The following is a 27,579-nucleotide window of genomic DNA, read 5'->3' on the forward strand; positions in this document are numbered from 1 at the left end:
AATAATAAAAATAGAAATATAGGAAGCTGTAGAAACCTTAACTCTGGAAAAACTGCACACACCTGCAGTGATTTGCATGCATATATTCCAAACTGTATTTATAATCCCATGAATATATTTACACAAATATATATATATCATGCTTTAATAACTTCATTATTAATTTATCAAAAATCATTTAACTGTTTAATAAATAATATATGCCTCTACCCTCTCTTCTAGTATTCTTTTTAAGTACATCTGCAGTCTTAGAAAAGAACCTAAAATTTCCAGTTACAAACAAAACCAATATCCTGATCTAGGAGCCCTGTAAAATATTTATTTTAATGAACATTACACAATGAGTTGTACAGCACATTATGTAGAAATAATTATAGTGGTTTTAGTTCTGACAGTGTTCTAATTGGCCTCTCGGACAAGAAGAGTTAATCTGATGGGTGAAATAGATGTTGTATCAAACGTACATATCCATCACTCCTGTACACTTTCAGTGAGCTTTATTTATTTGAACTGAAGAATGACTTACAGAGCTAAACATCATGGATAGACTTTGTAACAAATTAGAATAAAGAATACTACTGAATTGCCTTATACAAAAAATGCCAACATACTCCTCAATCAAACAAACCTTGAAATGAAAAGATGCTAGAATAAACTTTATAAAGAAAGACGTTTACATTTTTCATGGGCAGTGATATTCGGGGTGCTCATTTCATAACATTTAGTTGGTTTTTGCTACTTTAGAATTGTACCTTGGACATAAACATTATTGAATCTAAAACTGTTGTTGAAAATATTTAATTTACCTCTCCAGGCAGAGAGTATATTGACATAAAATATATCAGCTGAATCATAACCATCCTGACAAAGTTTCTCTTACCTGGACCCCATCAGATGCTGGGATATAACTTGCTCTTTTAAATGTGTCTGTAACATTTCTGAGAATTTCCACAGAAATCAAAATGTCCCCTGCATAAAAGTTCTTCCTCTGAGTTAAATCCAATAGTGTCTTTGTCACTTGGGACATTCCATCACCAGCCAACGTTCTCTGTCCCTTAGCAAGGTGCTCTTTAATCTGTATCAGAAAAACAAAATGAATATCAGAACCTACTTTACTGAAAAAAGTAGGTATATTAAATTCTAAACTCAAGCAGAACTATTAAATATCAGCTATTATAAAAAGTTATCCTGTTAATGAGAATGAGAAAACAAAATAATAGTAGACTATGATGACAGAATTATTATGTTTATAATAAAGTCATACAATTTTATACAGAATGATGCCGAAAGATCATGTATTCTGAAGCTGTTACTCTTCACTCATTTACTCACATTTGGACACCAATAACTTCTCAACATCTATTTTCTCAAAGAAATGCACTTGGCTGGACTGTGGCTTTCATTTGCTGCCTTATTTAATAACTAGTCTTCCCCAGGGGAACAGCTGAAGAACCTCTACTATCACGCATTAAACAACTGTTCTAAGAGCTCTGAAATGGGTATATGCTAAGGCACTCTTTGCTATATTCTAGTTTAACAAGGGGAAGTATATCCTTCACCTCTGCTAGCCCAGCTGGGTTAGTCAATACAAGAGCGAAGAATTGTACAGGATATAATTTAGGTCTTTTCTTTTATAGTGTTAACACAGAGGTGCTAACACGAAACAATTCTGTTTTTTCCTAGGAAATGCAAAGATTAGAATTCTGAACTGCTCCTGCGTACCATGCAGAGGCTTATCTTGGATACAGTTCTTCCAGTAGACCCGTACACGGCCAGTGATAAACGTAACATAAAATGCACATGCTGGTTGAAGAACCAACCTGGTAAGACGCTGAATTTGTGGATCTGAATAATTCTTAAAGTTGACACAGCACCTAAGGAAGGTGCATAGTGCATTACAAGGACAGATGTCACAAGGCCAGCTAAGGCTGAAAAAGAATGCACGGTTTAAACAACTAAGGTGTACAGCAGCACTTCATTGGAAAAACGGCAGACCAAAGTCTTGTTTGCACTTCCTTACTCCCAGGAAAATAGTGGTTCATAACGTGATGTGCACAGTCTCAGATCCCAAGCTTAGGTATTGATTTTTTTTTTTCCTTTCTCGTACCTTTTACCAGCTGTTATTTTCCTACAAGATTACATTTAAAGTCTCCTTTTAAAATGAACAGAAACTTCAGAAAAGGATTCCTGTAAGCAAATTTCATGCCTAATTATTTATTTCAGTTTTCTGAACACTGAGGGAGGTAATCTCCTGAAATATTTGTCAGTGCTCGCACATTTCAAAGATGGCAGAAGCCAACTTGCTATTGCTTTTAGGCCATGCATAGCACACAGAAGTCTTAATCTCATCTGCTTGCAAATAACAGAAGTAACAATAGTTTTCATTGTTTCTAAGCCTTCAAGCAAGCAAAGCTCTGTAGGGCTCTCTTTTCAGTGCAGAATTTTACACAGCTTTAGCAGCAGAATTGGGAGCTTTAGTATTAGTGCTACCAGGAAGATATTTTGATCACTTTTGACACAGTGGTAAAAAAGGACTAGCAAACATCTTGCCCACAGTGGCACAGGACTAAATTATTATGTCTACTTCAGCAGTAGCTGGAGTTGTGCTGTAGGTGATTTAAATTAGTTCAGAATTATTGGCTCTTAAAAATTACAGCTCAATTTGGAACTGTTCTCTTAAAAAGAGCATATCCAGAAAGCACAACTATGCTCCTTTTGGTCACACCACTTGTGCACAGCCTTGTAAGCACCTTTTCCTCATCCTCTCTAGCTCCAACCCAAAAGACCCTTTCTGTGGTCTTCAGCTATCTCTCCAAGATTGTCCTGCCTTGAATGGGACTAGCAGCATACCCTTAACAGTAGCATAAACAAACAGAAAGCTACAATATATTAAGATAAGTAAAGTGGATGAATATTAGAGTCAGTCAGTTGAAGGGTGACACCATAACCCACCAAGCTACTGGCAGGGCAGAGTAAGAATGTGCAGCCTTCTTATTACCAGCTTACTATACAATTTATTTTCTTGTTATGAGACAGCCTACAACCCCTAGATACAACTTCACAGGCCATTCACTCAGTTAATGTAAATTGCTGTAGCACTAATAATGCCAGTGAAGATGTCCAAATTACTATCAATGAAGATCCAGAATCCTAGATTACTGGCATAGCTACTAAAAATGTTTTTCGGCATGAAAATACATAATATTCCCATTAGCAGCTAGGAGAATATCTTTGTCACCATATAGCTTATTTTCTATGCTGTAGGCATTGTGATATTATATGCTGTCCAGAAAGTTATTTTGTTCACCACTGTAGGTCCTTGTACCTCCCTGTGAAGGTCATTTTTTAGTGGTCTTACAGGCAGGCTCATTAAAAATAAAGTTTATGAGCCGAGAGATGGTGAAATGAAGCAGCTGTTAACATGATACTCAATTGTCAGTCCAACCTCCAGCTGCCTGCACTATAGAGCTACACACTTGAAAAATTACTGATGTTTAACTGGACTCTGACTCAGGGTCCAACTGCTTTTGTCTCCTGATTGATTTATCAGAAAGTATGACACAGAATAAAAATGCCTCCTTACAAAGTCAGATCTACACTTCAGGCACTACAGCACAAATTTATTTATGGTCCTGTAATTAATTAAGCACAAACCTAAACAGCTAGACATGGTTTGAAAGGACAGCAAACAATGAACCTTCAAGAAACCTACAAAAGGTTCAAATGAATGATGTATTTAAAGAGTTACTACAAAGTCATCTTTTTTTCAGTATTTAATTTGATGTTGGATTCATGGCTTGGTATTATTAATGATGTCATTTATACATTTTATGGTAGGTGGTTGTGTAAGAACCCAAATTAGGAAGTCCTTAAATAGAAGTGAAGAAAAATATTTTGAAACAAGAATATAACCCGAAATTGCTCATAACCTGTAAAATCACTTCACTTTGTATCTCCACAACCCAACAATAATATTTTATAAAACATATCTCATAAGGCTCTCAAAACACAGAACATGAACGTCCATATCACCCATAGCAGTCACTTGAATTATGCAATTGTATTAGAAGCCTTAAAGCTATTTAGACTCTAAGTTCCTCTAGAGCACAATTCAGAGCACCTGAAATCTTATCTTGAGGGCTTTGCTTCACGTTACATAACCTTCGTGGTTTTAATCTGGAGGCTGGATTGGGGATACCCCCTCAATTAATGTTCAGTAGTGAATTAAACTTATTTTAACAATTATCACCATTGAAGCTCAGAAAAGTTTTAGCTGAAATTCTTAAGTCTGTGTACTTAAAGTTAGGAATATAATAAAAAGGCCAGAAAATATATTTTTGGCTGTTATAATATTATTATAGGTGTAACCATGGGCTGAACTGATCTTACGAAGCATAATATTGTTTGAACTATAATATGATGTCATTGGGAGGAAACTTTACCTTTGAGATTTGAAGAAAATGTTATTACAATGTGTTTTTTCTGATCATCAGTGGACAACCTTTTAGGTGTTTTAGGAATACTGAATCTAAAAATTTCATTTAATTTCCCTAATGATAATTCAGTATTTACAATTCTGCCAGTTTAAGCCATGCATAGCACACAGAATGCATAGCTTATGCAGAGTTCAGGAACATGATTTCACCTATCTTTTAAATGAAAGAAATAAAGTTGAATCAAAAGGCACAGGTATGCATCTGAGTATTTACAATCTAATTTCATATAAAGTTCTTTTTCTTCTTCTACACAAACAACATTTTATGAAGAAGATTGCTAAAGCAACACAAAATGATAACTTTGTTATCAGGGAAATTAGTAGTCTCAATCTAGATCATGAAAATAGATTTTAATAAGTGAAAAGTTACTGCAAGCAGGAATGAAATAATATATTCCCTGTGTCTATAAAGGAAAAAAAAAAAAAAAAAAAAAGTAATGGATTTCAATTATGTCAAGGAAGACGAAAGTTACATATTAAGGAAAGCTTTTTAACTCTAAAGGGAGTGAAGCACTACAGTTTACCTGAAGAGACTATGCAATCTTACACATTGAAAACGTTCAATATCAGTCAAGAAAAACTCAGGAGTAACTCAAATACAGTTGATTCTGACATCATGGAAGAAGTTTGGGCTGAATAACCTCATGAGTTTCTCTGCAGTTATATAATTCTGTAATAGCTCCGTGCAAATAATCCAAAACCCAAACTAAAACCTCATACAATTTACAATATACTCCAAGCAGAAAGTTTGAAGGTTAAGGAATGACTTGGAAACTGAACTTTTACCTCACTGCATTTACCCATTGTTGTGGTATACGATTTGCTACATCAAGTTTGCGCAGATAGTGTGCCTCAGTCTTCCTCCTAGTACTCAGCACTCAGCTCACATCACTGCAACCTTGCTTTTTAGGGCACTTATTCCTGATTGGCGCTGATGAAAAAAATGAGGATTGTTTCTCTGTATATAAACAGTTGTCACACTCTTATATATCTATAGGTTTTCTTAGGCAAAATATTCATCAAAACAATGGTTTGTTCTTTGAGAAAAGGAGCCAGCATTAATCACATAGAATTCTGTGCTGTTCTAGACATTCTCAAACAAACTGAATCTCTGCACAGAAGCCACAGAAACTGCATGTGCTCTTCTATATGTGATGAAGTATATCGCATAATCTTTGAAGAAAATCACCTTATATCTTTGGGAGTCTTACATATTTTTAGAAGAAGAATGTGTACAGCCCAGAGGGTACTTAGTTCTTTCACTGTCTCTCTCTCAAGGAGGCTCCCATTATTTTACTCAAGTTTTTTTTCTGCTTTAATCTATTCCATAAATATTTGTTTATCATCATCATTATTATTATTATCACTCATTGCCTCAGAACAAATTATAGAACAGGACAGAATTCTGTGATTAATGCTTGCTCCTTTTCTCAAAAGAATAAATTACTCTTTTGATGAATATTTTGCCTAAGAAAACCTATAGATATACAGGAGTGGGATAACTGTATGTATGCAGAGAAACAGTCCTCATCATGGGAATCAGCTCTTGAGACATAATCCCTAAACATGTGTAACTGCATCCCCCATAGACCAAACATGGCTATAGGCACACAACTAAAAAATATACTTCATGAAAAGTCTGTAATCATGTATTCCTTGAGAAAGTCATTACAAGGTTTCAATATTTTAATTATTGCATGGATTCAGCAAAATTTCTGAATAGGAAGATTGTAAGACTGCTCTTCACTAAAGCAGCAGATGGCTTTGATATAAAACGAACAGTTATTAAGGGACTACTTCTGTTCTGAGTTTAGGTCTTTCTTTCTAACATTTACCACTGCGTTGGTTGACCAGGATTTATAGTATGATTTTATTAAGTATTACTATTAAATGCTTCAATTTATCTATAATTAAATCCTGCTCACATTGGCATGCTATGTGAGGGATCTTGTTGTTGTTATTGTTGTTTCTTACTTTAACCAGAGGACACGTCTTTAAGATTTGTGTTATCTATATATAATGAAACTTGACAAGAGCAAGAGTTGAGAGGGAAAGAGAATGACGAGTCTGAGAGGCTTGTTTTCATTTTATGACAAATATAGCATTGCTGGAGGTAAAGTCTCTTGGCTCTCCATACCGACTGAATGGCTAAGGCTTGGGGTCATAAAAGGACATACTAAAAGACATGATATGATTTTTTTTTTTTTTTTTTTTTTTTTTTTAGTAAGGTACATAGTCATCCTGGTGAGTATCCATCCCCTGATTGATTGAGACAATTTATATATTCATTTGATTTTTATGTTTCTATATGGTCTTTTAAATCATGCTCATTTCTGTTTGCAGAACAAGAATGGTTCTCTCAAGGAACAGGTATTACTTACTGGAGGCCCTAAATGCTGTATGGTAGCATTGCATTAATTTATATGCAAGAGAACAATCTGTACCTCACACACTTAACAAATATGAGCTTAAATGTGGTGGGGGGATACAACAAAAGAAGCAGTGGAGCAAAAAAGCAGAGGGATAACTGTAGTGAGTGTAACATGCTTTGACCACTGCTTTGCAGCTAGCTGCCTAGCCATATTCCTGCAGTCATTCTGCCAGCTGAATGAAGGTTCCTGCAGTTCTGGTAGACTTTAAGGGAAAATTAGTTGAACACTTTCTTTATTGAGTTCCTAAATGGCCTTCATCTCTCATTTTCCCTCTGGCCATACTCTACTGGAGTTCACCTGTTGGCTGCAGTGTTGGTTGGCTTGGAATATCAATGTGATCTGGGAGCACTCAGCTGCTCACTGCTGCAACAAATCTCAGTGTAACACAGCAGCAGAAGAAACCACTAGAGAACATTCCACTTAACACACACATTATTTTTTGCTAAATCAGACATGAAAGGATGATTGAGGCTGCTTGAGATTATAGTGGAGACTTTTCTTTGAATTTTTCAAGAAGGATAGTGTGGTTGTTAGACTAGATGTTCAAACGCAGAAAGGAAGAGCAACTTATTCCAATTGAATGGAATTGTGTTTTGCTTATGCAGGATAGAAGGGAAGTGTTTTCTTACACTGTATAGCATCTCTAGGTTTGGAGTGCACAGATACATTGGGGAGATCAAGCACTGAAATTTCATGAAAAGGGAAAGTACCACAGTACCTTTAAACACATTTGCACCTTCCTGATCCTAAGCTACTCATTTCTCATACCTACTGTAAAATAGGCAATTATGGAAAAGTAATGATTTACTTGGGATGAATGGTTTCCAGTCAACATATTTCATATAATTGGCTGAAGTATTGGGTTACAGATTTTCTTTGGCAAAGTGCACACTTATTGACAGAAAGTGAAGAGGCTCTATTAGGAGACCGAGAAAGGCACACTAACTTTATAACATGGTGTTGAAAACACTTCAAAAATTTGAAGTTTCAGTCCACACAACGAGTTTGGCAGGGCAGGCAGAGCCTTCTCACAATCAAGTAAGTGACTTCACCATCAAGCAACTAACAATACTGAAGTACTAGTCTTCTAAAAAAGTCCTGATTTTCTCCCATGCAGAATGAGAAATTTATTAGTGAAGCAGAGGAAAACTGCTGCCTATATTACCTATTGGTCAACTGTTTTGTGAGAAGATAAAATAGACAAAAATTCTTACTGCTTACTGCTGGGCAAGGAAAGAATGAAAATTTACTGATATAACTCCCCTGCCTCTCAAAGGCTGGGAAGATAAGATGAAGAGCTGGTATATACCAATATAAAGATAGACTGAAGTAGAAGAAAAATGTTACTAACGCCTATACATTCAAATCTCCATATAACTAAGCTTGGCTGCTTTGCTCTGCAGTTATGTAAAAAGAAAGGAAGCAGTGACCTAGCAAAAAGAAGCAGTAAAATTTTCGGGAGGATGACTTTCGTTCCCATAAGTAGAGCAATCATTCCACTGAGGAGTGTATGGACAGGCTGGTAAGCTACCCTTGTAATATAATTTGGAAAAACAAAATCATCTCTAATGAGCTGCAGCTGAGCAAATCATTATTCACCTCAGAGTTCCTTTTATCAAATTATATTTTAGCCAAGTATTCACAAAATTGTGAATAATGATGCTGTGGAAAAAGTGGAAGCAAAATTACAGTACGAACTAGAAGGAGTAGAAATGCATTTTTATGGCTATATTATAAGTCTGATAAGCAAAGATTCACCTGTGTAAGTTCCTACACTCCTTCATTAGAGTTAGTATCTTGAAACCAGTGTGAGATTTCATATGCAGATTTCTTGACCCTAACCCTCAAAAGTTAAAGAGGTTTTAGGTTTTCTAATTTCCTCTCTCTGATAGAAAAATGGCTAGATTTGCACAGATGAATGTTTGATTTAGGTGTTAAATCCCTCAAGTTGGCATAAATTAGTACCTCCTATTTATACAAGCAACCAAATGTAAAATTTCATCATCCAGGTTTGAAAACTGTGCCACATAGGCTTAGAAAATGAGCTGTATTAATAGATTTTCTGTTAATTTTGGAGATGACCTTCAGAAACAAAGTGTCTTTAGTCTTCTACATTATTAATTGGCATAATACAAATCTCTTACAAACTAGAATGTCCAAAAGCCATCACTTTAGGTGTAAAGGCTATTCCAGTGTGTGGTAAGGCAGTGATATATTACCAGTATTGTTTAAGTAGACTACTCACAAAATTATCTTCTTTTGAGATACAGTAAATCCTGTCACCTAGAATGCATACATAACAGAGTGGAAAATAGAAATAGCCCAATCTATTCAAGTATTTTCCATTTAAACAAAATCAGTTTCTAATAATTCTTGGTAGAGTCTTATTCCAACAAATTCAAATAGCTTCTGCTCTTTCCCGCAATTTGCTTTTTTAAAGGCAACATATTTGCTCTGCAGAAGGGTTTCTGAAAGCTTAAAGGTAAATGACTTGGATACAAAATGAATTCTCTTAAACTCACCTTCTAAGAATAAAATTACTGCATTTTTTGGTAGCAAACTAGTTCCTCGTGACTTTTAATATGCTCTTAATTTCTGGACTTCAAAATACCAGATAAAGTTGGAATCAGTACTCCTTATGGAAAACAGTATTTTTCTAAGAGTAATAGATAAAGAGAAGATGTTGATTCTATCCAATTTATTCATGTTTTTAATTACAGCTGATCAGATGTGCTTCATACATTCATTTCATAAAGATTCCAGAAGCTAACTCATTGCTCCTCCACAGCAAAATACTATAATTTAATTTTCATGTTCCGTATTAGTTGCCATTCATGGTTTTTTTTATGTTTCTTTTTAGTAGACAGAAGTCTTTAGCTATTACTCTCAGAAGATGTTTATACAAAGGATCATGTTGGTTATTCCTAATGCTGGGCTCCTGCTTCTTAATCTTGTCTTTTGTAGACCACCAAGCTTTGACAGACTTCAAGAGAGAGAATGGAAATGAAAGTAACTTTTATTTGAGGCATTTCAGTGACTCTTGTTTCTATCATACCATCTGAGTAGGAATTTGGGCTACTAATTACCAGTTCTGCTTTGTCCTGCAGGCACTCACAGCCAGTCATGGTATGAACAGATTAAATTATAGCGGAATGGTTGAAATTGGTAAGAAATTATTCTCAAGAAGTTTTATCCCTTTTTGTCTAAATGAGGTAGGAAAAAAAAAAGTATCAAAGTAGGGCACAGAATAGCTGGTTAGCTCCATCCCTCCTGAGGTGTGCTAGTCCAATTCAGCTGGAGTAGAATTCAGTTAGTTTTGTATTTGATTATTTTATAGACTACAATGGGGGAAAAAAACAATGTTTTGAAACTTGCAAGAAGATGAGAATTGAGAAGAAGAAAGTAAAAGAAAGACCTGGATTCTCCATTCTCCATTGCACTAAGTATTTTAAGGAAGACTGAATGTCTTTCTATGAGAGATGCTCTAGTTCAACAGGAGGTCATGCAGAAGATCAGGCTAAGTAATCATGATGGCCCCTTTCTAGACTTAACATTTACAAAAAGACCAAGCAGAATTAGATATTGCCTTATACACTAAACAAGAGATGCAGCAAGAATAATGATTTGCTTACTAATATACACATTTGAAATACTGGAAATGAAATATGTGAGACAGACTAGATTTTGAATTTGGTCTGTCACAAAGCATCAATTAGGCCATTTCAGTAGATTCTGGCAGTCAAAGTGTACATATGGGGTATGTCTTTTGCCTTAACTTCTTTGTGCCACAAGAAGAAGGAATGACTACTGATTCAGTTTAGAATCTCTCACGATGATGATAAACCTGACTTGACAATGTATTTTGTCAGTGGAGTTTTATAATATTTCATCTGCTTATAGAATTTCAGATATCCAGAATAATACTTCAGAGTATTTTGAATATATATTTCTTCAATAGCTCAGAACATAGTTCAGAAAATACTAGCCCAAATTAACAAGATACTAGTCCAAGTTAACATTTTTAGGTACAGCCCATTTTCGGTTTCTAGATCAATAAAGAGTGAGCAGAATACTTCTCATAATTGTATAGTTTAAGACTGAGTCGGTAGTTCATCTACTTTTCTACATATGGTAGTCCATTAAGTCCATTAAGCTACAAACAGATACTCTTTACAGAGCTTAAATGTTAGTAATATCAAAGCATTTCACTTTTCAGAAAATTAAACTCTATGTCAAATGCCAAAAAAACCCCAGTAAGATATAACAAGGTGCACAAATTCTGCTATGGCAGGAACTGATTTGGTAGGATGCACAAATCGTCCTCCAAAAATCCAAACAGATGCCATAGAGAAGAACAAAACCTCAGAATTCTGAGAAAATGAACTGGAATTAGGTAAAGCAGGGAAATTCCTCCCTATCACCTGAAATATGGTGATCTATATGCAACTGAGAACTATCCACAAGGAACAGAAGAAAGGATCTTGTTGCTACTAACCGTAATACAAAAAATAATTGGAAACCTTTCTTTTCTGTAATGCCCTCTTTTGCAAGAATACATTTAATAAATTGTGCATCAGTGGGCAAAATACTCCTTCTTAGCCTCTCAGATGACTGCTAATAGTCCTGAAACATGGTACTTGACAAGGAACATTTTCTTAATAAAAAGCTGCAAATACTGCAAACACACTAGGACAATATAAGAAATCCTTGACCAGACATGCACTCAGAAACACCAAAAAAATTATGTGTATATATACATATATATATATATATATATATATATATATATATGAGATGCTTCTTTTCCTGTTCATTAAGCTATTGCTTGATTCTCTAGGTCACGTGATTCCAGAAGGCAAAGAACAGGTATTTATCACTTTGCATTTTCCACTTATAGTGCTGTAGTAAGAGTAATCCTAACTATGTTCTTTAAGTACTGTTATTAGGGCTGACCAAATAATTTCAAAAAGGTTTATTTGACGGATTTTGGCATTTTGTCCTTTAATTTATTCAGTGAATAATTTTTCATGTTATTCAACCAGCTATATTAACTGGTCAAATAATATTTGTTGAATCCATTTGATGACTGATTTGTACCAAATGTTGGATAAATTATTCATGACTAATTGGTTCAATTATTCAAGGAGATCTAATTATCACCCACAGTTTTTAAAACGATCTCTATTCCACAGTGCACAAGGTAAAATAAACTATCAAAAGTACAGGCAGTATGTTTGTGGCATAGCTGAGATGCTTCATCCTCTTAACTGCTTTTACTCAAGTTTCTACACATTGATGGCGTAGGGCACCTTGCCCTCTGATGACGCAAGTTGACTATCAGTCTCTACACAAGCCAAACCGTTTCATTTCACTGCTTCATCCTGTTCCACTACATATCCTCTTCAGAGAGCCCATATTTACTCTATTTTTATGATGTGAGTGTTTTTCTGTGCTCTGATATGAGGAGAAATAAAGAATATGAAGGAACAGTGGCCTGGTGATTAGGCACTAAATCAGAAGACTAGACATAGATTTTCACCTTAATCACAGGCTTCCTGAATGACTCTGAGTACCTCATTTAACCGGCCTCCCTCAGTTCCCTATCAACAAAAAATTAAGAGAGTAGTACAGCCTAATCTCAAGGAGGCACTGAAGCTCTCTTCATTCAAACATTCAAACAGATGCATCTTTTGTAAGAGAATATCAAGTACTGTGTTGATGTAAATATCAAACAGTGGTTCATGTATCTAGACAATTCTGTTTAACCAAAGGAAGACCCTGCCTTCTTACACGTTTGAGGACCAATTACATGCCTATCATGAGTAGGGCCAACAATTTTGCCTAGCACACTCTGCAAATGGCTGGAAAAAGAGATAAATTATGCATGATGCTGGGGTTATGAACAGACTATATTACGATTTGCATTAGCAGAGTATTTTATAACTTCACTGACTCTTCACTTTTGCAAATAGACTTTCAAATGGGTTTTGAGATTGAAAGATAGTATCATTTCAATATGATTTACACAGCTGCCTTATTGGTAATTATTACAAATCTTAAGTCAAGCTGAATGAGATGCAGCAGTAACTGGGTTTCTGCAATTGTAATATTGCTTATTAAGGGTTGAAATCCTTCCTATGTCACATCCAGGTAAGTAACAGAAAACATGTACTTTTGTACATGAGTTTGTGCATGAAACTGTAACTCCTATAGGAACATACAATAAGTACATATTTATATACTGAAGGGGCTGATCTTCAAGGGTCTAGCAACTGTTTTAATATATATATTCTATCCTATATGTAGCACAGAATTATAGCTCAGTGTGGACATATGGTGAAATCTGTGTTAGCATTTGTAGGGAAAAGCATCTTTAGGAAAGAAAGTAAAAATCATATTGACATTAGAGTGAGAGTCTATAAATTAACTTCTTAAGATTTCTGCCTTGTGTGAATTCCCAATTCCACTGTAGTTGTGGGAGTCACTGTAGCCAACATTTTCACAACGGCCAGTCTTCATTAATGGACACATGCGTCCCCAAACTTCTATACCCATAGTCCAAGCCGGCCAGATATAAGTATTTTTTGTATATAAATAGTAAATAAAAGTAAATATAATAGCCTTGGGACTTCTAGCTCTGAGGCCAACTAGTACAGCCCAGCTTGTGTACCTCAGGCTGAATTATTTCCTCTCCTCCACCACAGAGAAAGATAGTTTTACTGCCTATAGGGAATGATTTCTGTCATGCTATCCTCTAAAAAATGCCAGGCATTGTCTGGGAAAGTGCTGCCTGGCATGGTCTTAAATCATGTCAGGGAGTATGTTAATATATAAACAATTAAACAGTACAGATGATTGCAAGAACACATCTGAGCTTGGACACTCATCGTGTTTAGTTTATTTACTAACATAACTGCAATCATCCAGTCCAGAATCTGTGTAGCCAGGCTAACAGGCTCTGTAGCCAAGGTAATACTCTCTGGCTCCCAGTATATGATAAGCTTTTCATCACAGAGTATTTGCTTGGGCACAGCATTGTGTGAATTCAACTGCATGGCTTCTGGGCTGGTTCCGGATCCTATGTGGTTAGTTTGGATGGAAAAGAGGTAGAAACCTGTCTGTATCCTTCCAGGCAGACATCCTTTTAAGTATTGTCTGTATAACATATATATCAGCTACTTCAAATCAACTTCAAAAAAAATCTTTTTTTTTTCTTTTATTCTGTGTACTTCTGAGAAGAAATGAAAGAGATTCAGCTCAGACTAAGATTTCACAGAACAGTCCACAGAATGGAATGACATCCCCCCACTACTCCACTATTTGTAAGTTAAGCACACTGAAAAATCTCATAAATGCTTTGATAAGCACACATATTCATTATAGCAACACCGTCTGTCAGCAACTTCCTTATAAAGCCCTATTTTCAGGGATTTATAGAGCTGACATATGCATCGTGGGGGGACAAGCCTACATCTGCAAGGCTGTGACCTTATAGGTCTTTACCTCTTATTTTCTAACATTCTTTAAATAATTTGTGTTATTCACTTTGAGTGGCAGCAAGATGTAAGACAACTTGATTTTCTTTGTGAGCAGCTCCCAAGCATAAAAGAAATCCACTTTTCTCCTTTACTTTGTATGCATAGAAACTAGAGTGAAATTTAGTACAACAATAAGGTAGTGCTTAGATGCTTGTGTAACTTTAAAGAAGCTTTAGTTATTTTTAAATGTTCTTTGGCAAAAGATTATTTCACAGTGTGGTCTAATTATACTTAATATTTTGAAAAAGGAAATAAAAAAGAATAGATAAAGCTGATCTGGCATAGAAATGCCTTGTTTTGTCCAACAATGACCCCTCTCTGCCAAGACTGCAGCTCTTCAAAAATATCAGTGCTCCACCAAAACTTAGTCAGGCAAGTCATACTACTGAATAGCATGAAAGAGTTATTTCCCAGTGGTTAAATTGCTTATGAGTGATTTTTAGAAATAACATGAAAAAGTAAAGGCTGAATATCAATGCAGAATCAATGGCATGAGGATCACTACTATGCATAAATGTTGATATGAAATCTAGAAAGGCGGAAGTGGAGGAAAGTCGCTTATAACTCTCAAAGCAATCGTCTTCTGGTCAGACAGGTCAAGATAAATAAGCCCTTTGAAGTGTTTCAGAAGATTATAGTACTTAAATGCAAAAAAGCAAGAAAAAAGAAATAATTTGCTTCTATACATCAGCTCAAAATGAAATGTTTCACTTTTTTCAATCAAAAGTATTTTTTTTGTTTTGCAATATCCCATTATGATTATTATTTAAAATTGGAAATATTCTACTAACCTTCAGTAGCTGCATTTATTGTGCTAATTACAAAATATACATATTCTAAGCAAATCCAGTTCAAACATAGCACTGTCTCGCCCATGTATAAAACTATGTTTAAACATACTATAAGCAGCTGTTGCAAAAGAATAAAATACCAAAAATATCAAATGCAAAATAGTTACAGCCAATTTAATATTGTCACTTCCAGTGTGAAAACAAAATGCATAGAGCAACATACAGATAGCTATATAGGAAAATAATGTTTCTTTGCAGTTGGGAAAATTGCTAAGGTGCTTTCTTCTGTGTGAGTTTAAAATAATGCTTGTTTGGGTTTACCCAGAAACTGAATCCCAGGCTTCAGCTGAGTTGGAATCTAATGAAACAGAAATGCAGCTCAAGGAAATTCTTCAAAATCTCTTCCAACTGGCAAGCCAAATTTGAGGAATGATAGCTATACTCCTACTTTTCAAGCCACCAAAGATTGTTAAACATGTTAGAAAAGTGTTGCACTTTGCAGAGAGGCTGGGAAGTTACCAAGCACATAGCTACATTAGTGCCCCTCTGCAGAATGATTAATGGAGCAGTGGCCTTCGGAAAAGCAGGCAGAGCAATAAGAATGTCAGGAAAATATATTATTCAGGCAAAAGCCGTTGTCCATGAGAAACTTCAAAGAAGTTCTTCCCTCTATATTAACCTGGCTTAATGCTTGGACTGTTGAAATAGATTGCAAACAATATACCTAGCACATACCATAGTAGTATAATAAGGCAATATGTAACATATATAAAAAACAGTATATAAACTTATAATATACATGTTCTGCAAATAAACTTTGTTAAGCATGCTTAAAATAACCATGACAATTTCTCATCTAGAGTTACTTTATTTCTTCTAAGATATTGCAATGGCTTTTTCCTATAATCGTTTTTCTTCATTTGAAGAGGAAGTTCTATGTTTGATGCCAGGAAGAAATATAATAATTTCTGACTTTCTAGTGTGCAATTAAAGAATTCAAGGTATTATAAAATTACTTAGCAGGTCACTCTTCCAGTAAATCTCATTTATTCACATCTCATTTTCTAATAAGCCAAAATATGTGTCTTACCTTCTGCCCCCTATTAAAGTTTCACACAGTGAGCATGGAAAAAGGGAGCCTGCATTATTTTTTTCATATCTACAGTAAAGACAAAGGTTCTTTCATTTAAATATTAGTAATATAGAAGATCCAAATGATATACATGAATACAAATTATTCTTTCTTAGATCTATTTTCCTCCTGGCATTTCTCATCAGAAATATTGCTTGAGAGCAAACAGGCAAGTCTTTTTACACCAATGATTATCAATGAATAAACAGAGCAAGTACTAAAGCTGGCTTTGCACCTACTGAATGCTGCAAGTGTCTGTACTCATTTGATATGCATCTAGCAAAGCTTGGATGTTCCCAGAAGGCCACTCCATGAACACTGAGAGAGCAGCGTCTGCTAGTGGTGCCTGTAAGCCACACAGACAAAAAAAAAAAAAAAAAAAAAAAAAAAAAAAAAGTAAGTGAGAGCAATTGGAAAGAATGAAGCTTATATAAACTACAATCTATATTATTTTAAAAGCACACACAGAGCAGTTTCATAGAAATGGTCAGTAGCGTATACATAATAGTACAAGATTCTGAAATACATTTCATTGTTCGCTTGGTGAACATTTAGCAGGTATTTTTAATTAAGAAGATCTTTATGTTTTGCTTCATTTTCATCAATTTGCCTGATAGGTCCTGCCAAGTTTTATTCTCTGTTTTTCTCTGTGTATAATAAACACTGAAACACATGTAATAAATACATATATTTATATACATATATCATAGACCCATTCATATATGTAAACTACAAGAGATAAAGCATATGTATGTACATATATGTATATGCATATGTATGTGTGTATATATATACATATAAATTTATTTATACATATGTATATGAGTCTGGCAATGATTATGTCTGAGAATATAATGCAAAAGATTTTGCCCTTTTCCTGTCATGTAGTTTCAGTGTAATACTGTACCTGTGGCATTGAGAGGACATCGATTGAATGCCATGTCCCCAGCTGGGGTCCTTTTCCACACCATTGACATTAAATAGTCTTCAGGACATATTTCGTAAGGTGCTGCCATTTAAAAATGAGAATTTAAATATAAACATTAATGTAAGATAGGTATTTTTTATCAGAAAAGTAAGTATTCAATCTAATTATTCCTGGCATATATGTTGTCATCTTTTGGTTTCATTTTAAGAATGAAATACATGAAGGCGGGAATGCAAAAACAGCAATTTTTGTGTAACAACTGGCTTTGTGACAGTATTTATTTTATAGCCAATGCATCTATTCTCTTCAGCAAACTCTTTTTAAATTGTATCTGTAGTATTAATGGTTCTGAACCTTTATTTATTGCTGTTTTCTTCAATAAGATGATAATAGCTACAAGTTGTGATGCTTGTTACACTAAACTTTTCTCTAAGATTTTTCTAAAACAAACTGTATGTGAAATAATGCACTCTAAAACCATGGTTGAAATATTACAACCTGTTGAATGAGAACTGTATATTCTGGAGACAAAAAAGCAGGTTATTTCTTTGAAATGTTTTTCATTACAAATTGGTAATTAAGCAAGCACAGTCAATAATGTGCGGCTGAGTGGCTATAAAACAAAACAACCTTTTACTCATTTTACCATTTTAAGAGAAAAGATACTTTCACATTTCTATAGTAACAGAAACACACAGGGGGAAAAAAAGGCTTTTATAAATGCTTCATGTTTCATTTTTTACATGGTCATGATTTTCAGATTCACTCTGCTTTTTGTATTTTCTATATTGTACTGTAGATTTCCAGTTTATGATTCCTGAGTAAGCTAGATCAACACAGTAAACCTTTGGCTGAAGATGGTTCACAACTTAAAGCACTGACAAATACTACTTGTTGAAATATAACTCTTTTTAAGTTCAGGAGAGACTAGACAAGAGTTATTTCAAAGTATTATTACACAGATTTGGGGTAAATTGTAATCCTACTGTGTTAAGTCAAAGCATTTACAAAAGAAGGAAAAGAAGAGGAGAAGGGAAATGTTGTCACACTTGTACAGACGGAGTGGTAAGGCAAAAAGTGATTCAACTATTCATCCATGGTTGCATGTGGAATCTCTAGTATACGTAGGATCAGAGACCAGTTTTTACTAATTCCATAGCTTAATCCATAAAACTGTCCATCTTCCCTATTTTGTACTTCTCCTGACAGAAGAGTGAGGTGCAGGAGGAACTGAGCAGTCTGTACCCTCTCTTTGTGGACAGCAAATAACTCCTCGTAGATGTCTCAGCAACACTAATGTTAATCACAGTTGTTCAGGAAAATTGCTTGTCCTATCATCAATATTCCTGAGCTGTAAATCAAGAGTTAGTGATGCTATAAATCAAGTGATCCCTTAAAAGTAAAATGCAAAGAAAGTTGATTATATTCGTAATCTAGAATACTAACACTGCTGCTTCAAACATACCCAAAAAGTGAATGGTGGAGGCCAGTGTTAAAATGAGGAAAACCTGGTTTTGACAAACCTAAGTTATTTGGTGACATAAGCGAATGCAATTGCCATCATACTATGATCTCGTAAACTAAAGAAATGTTCTGCAAGATCAAGATAAAACAGAGGTAATGTTATAAATTACATAAATACAAATGGGGTAAATCTCAGAGGCCTTTGATAAGTATTTTTGCCATGCAGCTCTGGCTATTTAAAATTCTGTGTGTTCATTAATAAGACATACCAAGATTGCTTCTCAGAACTGAAAATCTGTCTTCTCTCCAAATACTGTGTTAAATGTTTTTTTTTTTCTGAAAATACACATATATAGAGAGAAATATATAAACATATACCCACATATACTATGCTATCTGTTTTATGTTAGCAAGTGACAGGTAATAGCAGAGATCTTCTAACTAATTAGAAGGGTACTACCTGTGTGCTTTTGCCACCTTTCAAAGCTCAGAAATACTGGAGAGCCTTTTATCTCTAGCAAAGTGCCAACCATAATCTGCATACCTCTGTGCTATGTTCAAAGTAAAAAGCCTTCCCATGGTTGGAGTTATCAGGGGAGAGGTGCAGGAGCAAGTCAGAGTTTGGAAAAGCCGTCACTGAGCCCAGGCTAACAAGCTTTCCTGGACCATGGCTGACTGTGCAGTGCACCCAGTTGTCTTTCAGGGCATTCTACAAATACCTTGGATCAAGGAATATGGTGCATAGAAACCAAATCAGTTCTTTCCAAAGCCAAAAAATCGGTCAGAACTTACTAATCAGGCTCCTGCCCACATTAAAGCATCATTAATGCAGTCAACACAAGTTGCCAATGGAGATAGTACAGTATAGTCACACTGGAGTGGCATTCAGTGTCTGAATTAAAAATAAAAAGCCTTGCTAGTCCTGCTGGATCTCCTCAGGACCAGTTCAGGCATTTCTGTAACTACGGCACAATTAATTCATAACACACACAAAGATAAACAGGAGTAAGCCATACAAAATCACAGAGTATTGCTAAAATTTTAAAGAAAATAGAAAATACTGAGATAAATTTGCTTTAGACGGCAAAACAAAACAGAACAAACAAACCATCTCTCTCACTGAAGATGTGATTCAGCAATATCTTGCCATGCAAAGCATGTACCCAAATTTAGCATGTTATACCCCTGTAATGATAGGCATGAATTCATCCTAGCTAAGCATAAACACTCAATGGAGTGATCTAGAAGCCCAGTCTTCCTCTAGCATCACTAGTGAGACAGTACGAATCTCCAAAAGGCAATCAGTCTACCTGGGGCCTGAAGAAGCTGTGTGTTAACACACAGACTAAGCACACAACACACACTGCTTTACCAAACTTACAACCTAACTAGGCACCTAACAAATATGGGAAAGGCAAAGACATTCAAAGGCACACAGAAGAGGACAAAGCTAGAACTACAGCCGCTCTCTTGAATTTTTCTCCCTTATTCCTATGGGATAGAGTTATTGCTTGTTCATCCAGTGTTAAGTTTTCCACAGCGGTTTCCACTTGATAAGTTGCCTAGCAAGTCTGGGTCCGGAAGTTTTTTTTTTCTCTGTCATAAAACTGCTTCTGTTTCATTTATTTATTCTTTTCTTGTGCATTCCTCTTTGCACTCAAAAGGCATATGTTATTTACACAGGTTAAGTACTGTCGTAGGATTTGGCAGGTGTGGAATTAAATGCTGTTGGCTGAAGTGGTAACCTCAGCAGAGGATGGGAATTTTGCAGGATGATGGAAAGGCCTTCTGTCTTCATCTGACACAGACTAAGACACTTGATGGCAGGCAAATAAAACGCATGTACTTCTCCAAATGTCTGCATATACAAAATGCTGTTCACAGCAGTGGGATTCTGCACAGCAGTGTGTAACACATGATCAGAAAAAAATGGGAAAAAAGTATGTTCCTTGTCTTCTAAATTGCTTGGCACTCACTTAGATCTCAGATAAGTGGATTAGTTTTCTAATGCTGAGTGGGAAGCAGTTCAGCACTTTTTGCTATTATCCAGTCTGAATTTCCTTTGTGCAAAATAGACTGTGTTACCTTATACTATTCTCTGTGGACAAGGAGGACAACTGATAATCTGTTTTCTGGAGAATGTCTTTTTGTAGATTTGGAAGTCATTAGTATATTCCAGCTCAATTTCCTCTTTCATCTAAACTCAGTTCTTCTTAATTTTCTCTTAGGCCATATCTCTATGACTTTTAAAACATATTTTTTTTTCTTTTTCTCTGGTCTTTCTCTGATTTGTTTACTATAGTTTACAGAATACTAAATCCTTAACATTGCTGACCTGTTAGGAATGAAACCTGATTTTAGACATTTGGGGTACAACAAAAGAAAAAATGACTCAAGCCAGAATATAATCAAATGTTAATTTTCTGTTCCCAGAACACAGCAAAATAGAAGGGAACAATCACAATTTTAATATATCTAATTGTGAACAAAAATAATTCAGAAAGAAAGAAATTCAACACTTGTCCAGAAACCAACCCATTTGGAAGACCCACTTTCAGATAACAGTTCTGTGCCTGCCTTTCTTAGTGCTGCTTATATTCAGCTTCTAGGAGTGTCTCATGTAATTCAGCCCCTTTCTGAACCAACTGAAAAGCATCACTGATTGACTATAAAGAAAACCTTGTATAATGTTCAGAACATGCAGAAATCTAATTTTAAAAAAAGTTCAGTCAAAATTTTCAGTCAGTCAAGTGAATAGCTCTATTTGAAAACTACTTTATTAACATCTGTTAGCATAACTGAAAAATATTTTATTCTTCTTTTGCTAATACAGTTTTAAGTCTGCAGTATAGGGTCTGTAAGTCCAGACCTCTGGGTCATATAGACAGGTATAGCTCTATCCACTTTATAAACATGTTATGCAGACCTACAGAGCTGTGGATCCATTCTTACACTAATGTAAACCAATGCTAACACAAGAAAAATTAGACTTTTTTGTTTCTCATGTTTCTCAATGGCTTATCACAGAAAGAGAAACTAGTGAGACAGAAAATAGCTTTTCTGAACTATTTTACAGCTACTGAAGAAAAAACACATACATCATGAAAATTGCTGTATTGGGATCATCATCACTTCCTGACTTTGGCAATTTAACTTTATTTATACTTTGAACCATAGGAATCATAATAGCATTAAGCGAATAGAGAGTCATCTCTGTAAAGTATTTTTCAATCTTACTTGATACTTATAGCAGGTAAATCTGTCTATTTGTTTATATTTAGTTAGGTAGTATTTTGGTAAATTCTCCACTATCTACATATAAATATTAGATGCTCTAGGAAACATCAGCCTAGAAACAGTTATACTAAATCTGTGTTATTCATTTATAATCTTTCACACAAGTACTATTTTTTAAAAAGTGCATTAGGTTATTATGGTTTCTATAAACATTTTGATTCTGATCTGGAATTAATCAAGTCAATAAATAAATACAACAAATGGCAAATAATGTTTTGTATGTATTTGACTTGTAAATACATATGTAAAATATTTTATTAACAGCAGGTGGCAACCTTTGAAATTTGGATTACAGCAGTGTGATTTTACTTCTAAATATACACACATAAATTATTTAAGAACGATTTTGTAAGCGGAAGCTGGTTTATTTGAATATCTGCTTATTGAAAAGATTCACATTAACCTTTTAGAATGGCAATTTTATGCAGGAAGCCTACATTAACTGTGGGAATTATAACCTGTTTAGGAACTCAATACAAATACTATTTCATACTACTTTCACAATACTGCAAATAATGTGCATTTTATTAAAACTAAAGTGAACATTTGAGATGTATATTTGGTATACTTCTCTAGTAAAGTATTATACATTCATAACTACAAATACATCTTTTATTATTCTTCAAATGCAATATGATTAATTGTTTTGCTGTATTGCAATATCTTGAAATTGTTCTTTGATGGCTGTCAGGGGATAACTGTCCTGCCTATGAAAACATGGGACTGATAACACAAAATTCACATCTGATATATTTCCCTTTTCCTAACCCAAGCATGCCTGCCATTTAAGTTCCTACCAGAGAATACAGCCATGGAAATAAGTAGAATTGTACAGAAGTCAGAAATATTGTTCAATTCATTTTTCCTGCTAAAATCAGAACATACAATTTCCCAAGCGACTCAGACATCCTACACTGTTTGCATCTTACTTTGTTTTCTTACACCTGACCAACAATGTATTCTTTTACTTTAAGAAAATATCTCATCACAGATAAATATGATCAGATTCACCAAATGTTCTTGTTTAATCACTTTCGAGGAAGCTCAAATGTGCTTTTATTAGCTTTTATTGAAGAAGACTAAATCAGTCAGGAGGATAAAGTAAAAACTGCTGCAAATAAATATGTTTTAAGATTATATTAAAACAGGAAAGGCATGCCTTTTCATTTTAATTGACTTTTATTTTTTGTAGAATGTTGCTCATGTATTCATTCACTCTGTATATGACAGTAAGGTTAATTCTTTGCCCCTTTCCTTCATTTAATTGGAATTTGCTCCCTATACAGGTGTCTCTTGTACAGTGGATAAAAGAATTCCATGACTTAAAAAAACAGCCCTAATACTCTCAGAAACAGTGCATTCCTACAGAATTTCTGCATCAAATCATCTCTACTCCAAATAGTGTAGCTGCAACTATGCAATAAATTTTTTTTTCGGGTACCTTTTTATACTGTAGTATTTTTATTTTTTTTAAAAAACGATGCATTGCTTAGATACCCAACTGGGATAGTTTATACCTAGCTACAGAAATGTAACGATACTGAGAGAAAAACAGCAGTTGCTGAAACCCAGGCCCGATATGGCTTTTTATGGACATGGCTTTTTATACACTGATCTTTTCTCTCCTAAAGATAACCATCAGAGTAAGGCACATATTGGTGTATATAACAGCAGTGATTGTATTTGGTTCTCACCTGGGCATCTTTGTTCACTGCACCGTCTAACTTCCTCTCCGGTTCCTTCACACTGTTGCCCCGTTACAGAAGCACCTTGACAGATCCTTATTCGCCTCTCCCAGCCACCATCACAGGATTTGGAACACCCACTCCAGTGTCCCCACTGGTTCCACTGGCCATTTGCTTAGAAAAATATAATTATAGTCATGACATAATGACTGTTATAGGAGGATGGATAGGTTATTCTTTACTTAGGTCAAAGAAGAAAGCCTCCTCCCCCCAAAAAATACATTTATATAGGTAAAACTTGTTACAGAAATGATAGATTTAAGTGCACGAAACTTCTAAAGATGGGCATGTATCTACTTGGCTCTTAAACATGGACTTGTTGGCTAAATGACTTGCATATCAAGGTAGAGTAAAAAGAGTTGATGCACATTAACTCTGAGTTAGACTGCAAAACAGACATTTTTGTTTTAAATGTACTTACTTTTAAATGTACTTGTATGGTGCTATTGTACGGCACATATAATGACACACATTTGCAATGTACATAAATAACTAATAAAAAGCTAAATAAAAACACTCCTGTATATGTTATTTTAGAAGCTTTATTTCACAGGATCTGACAGTGCAAATGGGGCTTAAAATTCAATATAAATAATTACCCACACTGAAAGGCTGCTTTCATACTTTCAGCGGGTCATGATGAAGCCTCAAAAAAGAAGAGGAACAATTCAAGTATGTTCAGTTTCTAGGTTCTTGACAGACATTATTAAACTTCTTAGTTCTCAAATATTCTGTTCTAAAACTGTTGTATTTTCTTTAAATGATGGTAAAACTGAAATGCAGATATGCATCCCCTGTCATGCAGTCTTTTCAGATGAATTCTTTATTTTTGTATCTCCAGGTGCCTCCTCAAAGGGAAAAAGGAGTAAGGCCACAATTCTCCCTCTGGAAGAGGGCTGCTCTGCCCATTTGCAGCCCGCTGGGATCTGCAGAGGCCCAGAAATCTGCCTATGCATCACTGGTTCTAGTCTCAAAGCTACTGGCAAGACAGGCCCTTGATTCTCTTCTCAGTAGCAGGCATGTGTTGCACTTCTTTGTGTGAATCGCTACTTACCAGTGCACTCCGGGTTATAGCACTCCCTGCTCTCAGCCCAGGGCCCCCGGCACTCGGAGCCGCCGTGGGCTGCAGCGGTGCACTGTCGGCTTCTCTGCTGGGTGCCATTGGAACAGGTCACCGAGCACTGGCTCCACGAGCTCCATTCTTGCCACTGTCCATCCACTGCCACACCAGACACAAAAGAGACACGCCAGAATTACCACCAAACCCATGCAATGCCTCAAGTATTCATCCTAGGTTAGGAAGTTTCAATTTATCTATGAATGCAGCTCTTGGGCTAATCCCAGACTGAAGACATTTGCCTTCTCACAGTAATATTACTGACTTGGAAGGCTTTGAAAACTTTGCTTATAAAATGTATCATATCAAACACAGAAACTGCAATGATGAGCTATTTTAAAATCTTTAAAATCTTTTTTCTTTTTCTTCAAGTAAAGAAATTTTCATCTTCTCAAAGGGCATGCTGATACAGCAACAGAAATATTATGAATATGCTAACATACCATGATATTTGAAAGGCCCAAAAGTTTTTTTTTTTCTGTAAAAGTCTTGTTTGCATTTTTAGGCAGAAGTGGGGACCAATCTTGTATCGTATAAGCTCTGAGCCCTTGAAAGTGATTCTTTACAGCTTCAGTGATCACTTGCATGGGTCAGCTTAAGATCCTTAGTCTGACTGCAAAATTTAGTCTATTTAGTTGAATAGGAAAAGGAAAACTGAGCTGTCACACTGCCTATTCTATTTTTTATATTTATAATGTTGCATATGCTTTTATCATCCATCAGCCGTCTAAGGTAAATGACCCCAGTTCTTCAATATGCTTTTCAGATAAAACATAAAAGAACAGAAATGGTCTTCCTTAGTCCTCAAGTCTACTTCCTTCTAGTATGTTGCATAATCTTCTTTCTGAATTTGTTAAGTTCAGTTTTAAACAATATAGATATGGTGATCAGTTCCGCATTTAGTATTTTATATTAGCCATCACATTTTAATTTGGATAAGTCTTGTCATGAGTAAAAGTTTTGGATTGTTATTTTCAATTTCATATATCAGAAGGTTTGTTTGGGTAAATGAAAATATTCAAAACCAAAATAATAAAAATACAAACCAATTAAGTTCTCATACAAGTGAAAAATTAGATATTCTATAATGAATAGGAGATCTAGACAGGATTTCTAAAAATGGATAAGCATTATAAAATGTGTTATTACTTATTGTACTAATTCAGAACTCTGTATTCATACAGACTTCACCAATCATCAGTTGCTCATTGCCTCTACAATTACCCAATATAAACTAAAAATTCAGGTTGTACTACAATGTGATTTGATTAATAGTCTTCTTTGAAAACCTGCTTTTATAATTACAGTTGCCACAAAAGCACAATTGCTTAAAATTAGTAACTTCACTTGCCAATCCCTTATTTCAAAATTTTCCTAAAGTAGTATTGGAATAGCAGCTTTCTATGTTTGTAGTGTTAATAATTAAAATAGGAAGCAGGATTTTTAAGTTAATGGAACATTAAAAATATTATGGGAAACATTATGGAAATTACAATTGAATGAATCCCTCTTCAGTTTTATTCATTGCTACCTAGTATTTTCTAGCGTAGGAAAGGTCAGATCAATTATGATAAATGAATACTTTAGTAAACAACAACATGCCTTTGCCCCCTCAATAGGGGCTGACAGAGCCAACTACCAGGTAGTTTACGTGACTACTTTATTGTATTTTTGCTACAGTGTCTGTGCAGAAAACTTATTCTGTGGCTTCTCATACATATTTCATGTATCTCTCTTCTTTAGCTGTACGAATAAATAGTGTGCTTATCTCTTTCAGAAATACTGTTAAAAGGCTGAAGAATTTGTCCTAGTGATTCCTGTATAGAACTGAGCATTGAAATTGCAACAAATCTTAATATTCAGCAAAGATTTAAGCTACTTTTAAATGTAGCCACTATATAATTTCTTCTGATGAAATCCATTCCAGTACAGAGAACTATTAAAAATTCAGAATTCTTGAATAACTCCTTATTTTGACAGCTTCAGTGTAACATCTTTTGTGCTTCTTTTCAATACTAAGGTGAGCTGAATGCATTAATTTCTTCTCTGCTATTTTTATTTGGCACTTCTCTTGTTGTCAGCTCAGCTTCATGCTCATATATAATGTTAATTACTTTTATGTATGCACATGTAAAATTGTGCAGCTGCCAATTGGCCAAAAACTGGATTAAGTCAAATTTTCTGCAGCTGCGTAAAACACCGAAACTTTTCCATAAATTCTGTGCTAAAGCTGGAGTATACTTTCCTGGCCTGAACAAAAATAAACTTCAGGGTTAGTGAAAATGAAAGAAATTTACTTCTAATTCTATGAAATGCTAAGTTCCACTCATGTTTTGACTTCATCTCCATTTGAAAATCCTCAAATAAACATTTGTTAATAAAAAGTTCATCGACCTTTTTCAGGATGAGCTCAGTAACAGAGAATCTATTTGCAGCAGTGTTGTGAACTGTACATGTGCAAGAAGTGTACTGCACGGGTAACCTTTATTTTGCATCAGACTGAACTCATGAAGAAAAGCTTCTACACCACAGCTACCTAATATTTTTTTAATATCTAGATACTACATTGAGTTCAGTAAACATAAAGGAGATGATTTCTAAAGCAAAAAGTTATTTCATTTTATATATATATATATATAT

General features: G+C 34.9%; 1 protein-coding gene across 1 annotated transcript in view; it reads right to left on the reverse strand.

Moving 5' to 3' along the window:
• Positions 1-27,579, reverse strand: part of ADGRB3 (adhesion G protein-coupled receptor B3) — a 460,553-nt gene that overhangs the window by 234,017 nt on the left and 198,957 nt on the right. Inside the window, exons 5-9 of the mRNA XM_062571088.1 lie at positions 24,877-25,041; positions 23,772-23,936; positions 17,296-17,397; positions 16,628-16,734; positions 881-1,075 (exon numbers count right to left, since the gene is read on the reverse strand). Coding sequence (XP_062427072.1) covers positions 881-1,075; positions 16,628-16,734; positions 17,296-17,397; positions 23,772-23,936; positions 24,877-25,041 — 734 coding nt within the window. The remainder of the gene's footprint in view (positions 1-880; positions 1,076-16,627; positions 16,735-17,295; positions 17,398-23,771; positions 23,937-24,876; positions 25,042-27,579) is intronic.

Source organism: Rhea pennata, chromosome 3, assembly GCF_028389875.1.
Source record: "Rhea pennata isolate bPtePen1 chromosome 3, bPtePen1.pri, whole genome shotgun sequence".
Taxonomy (NCBI): domain Eukaryota; kingdom Metazoa; phylum Chordata; class Aves; order Rheiformes; family Rheidae; genus Rhea; species Rhea pennata.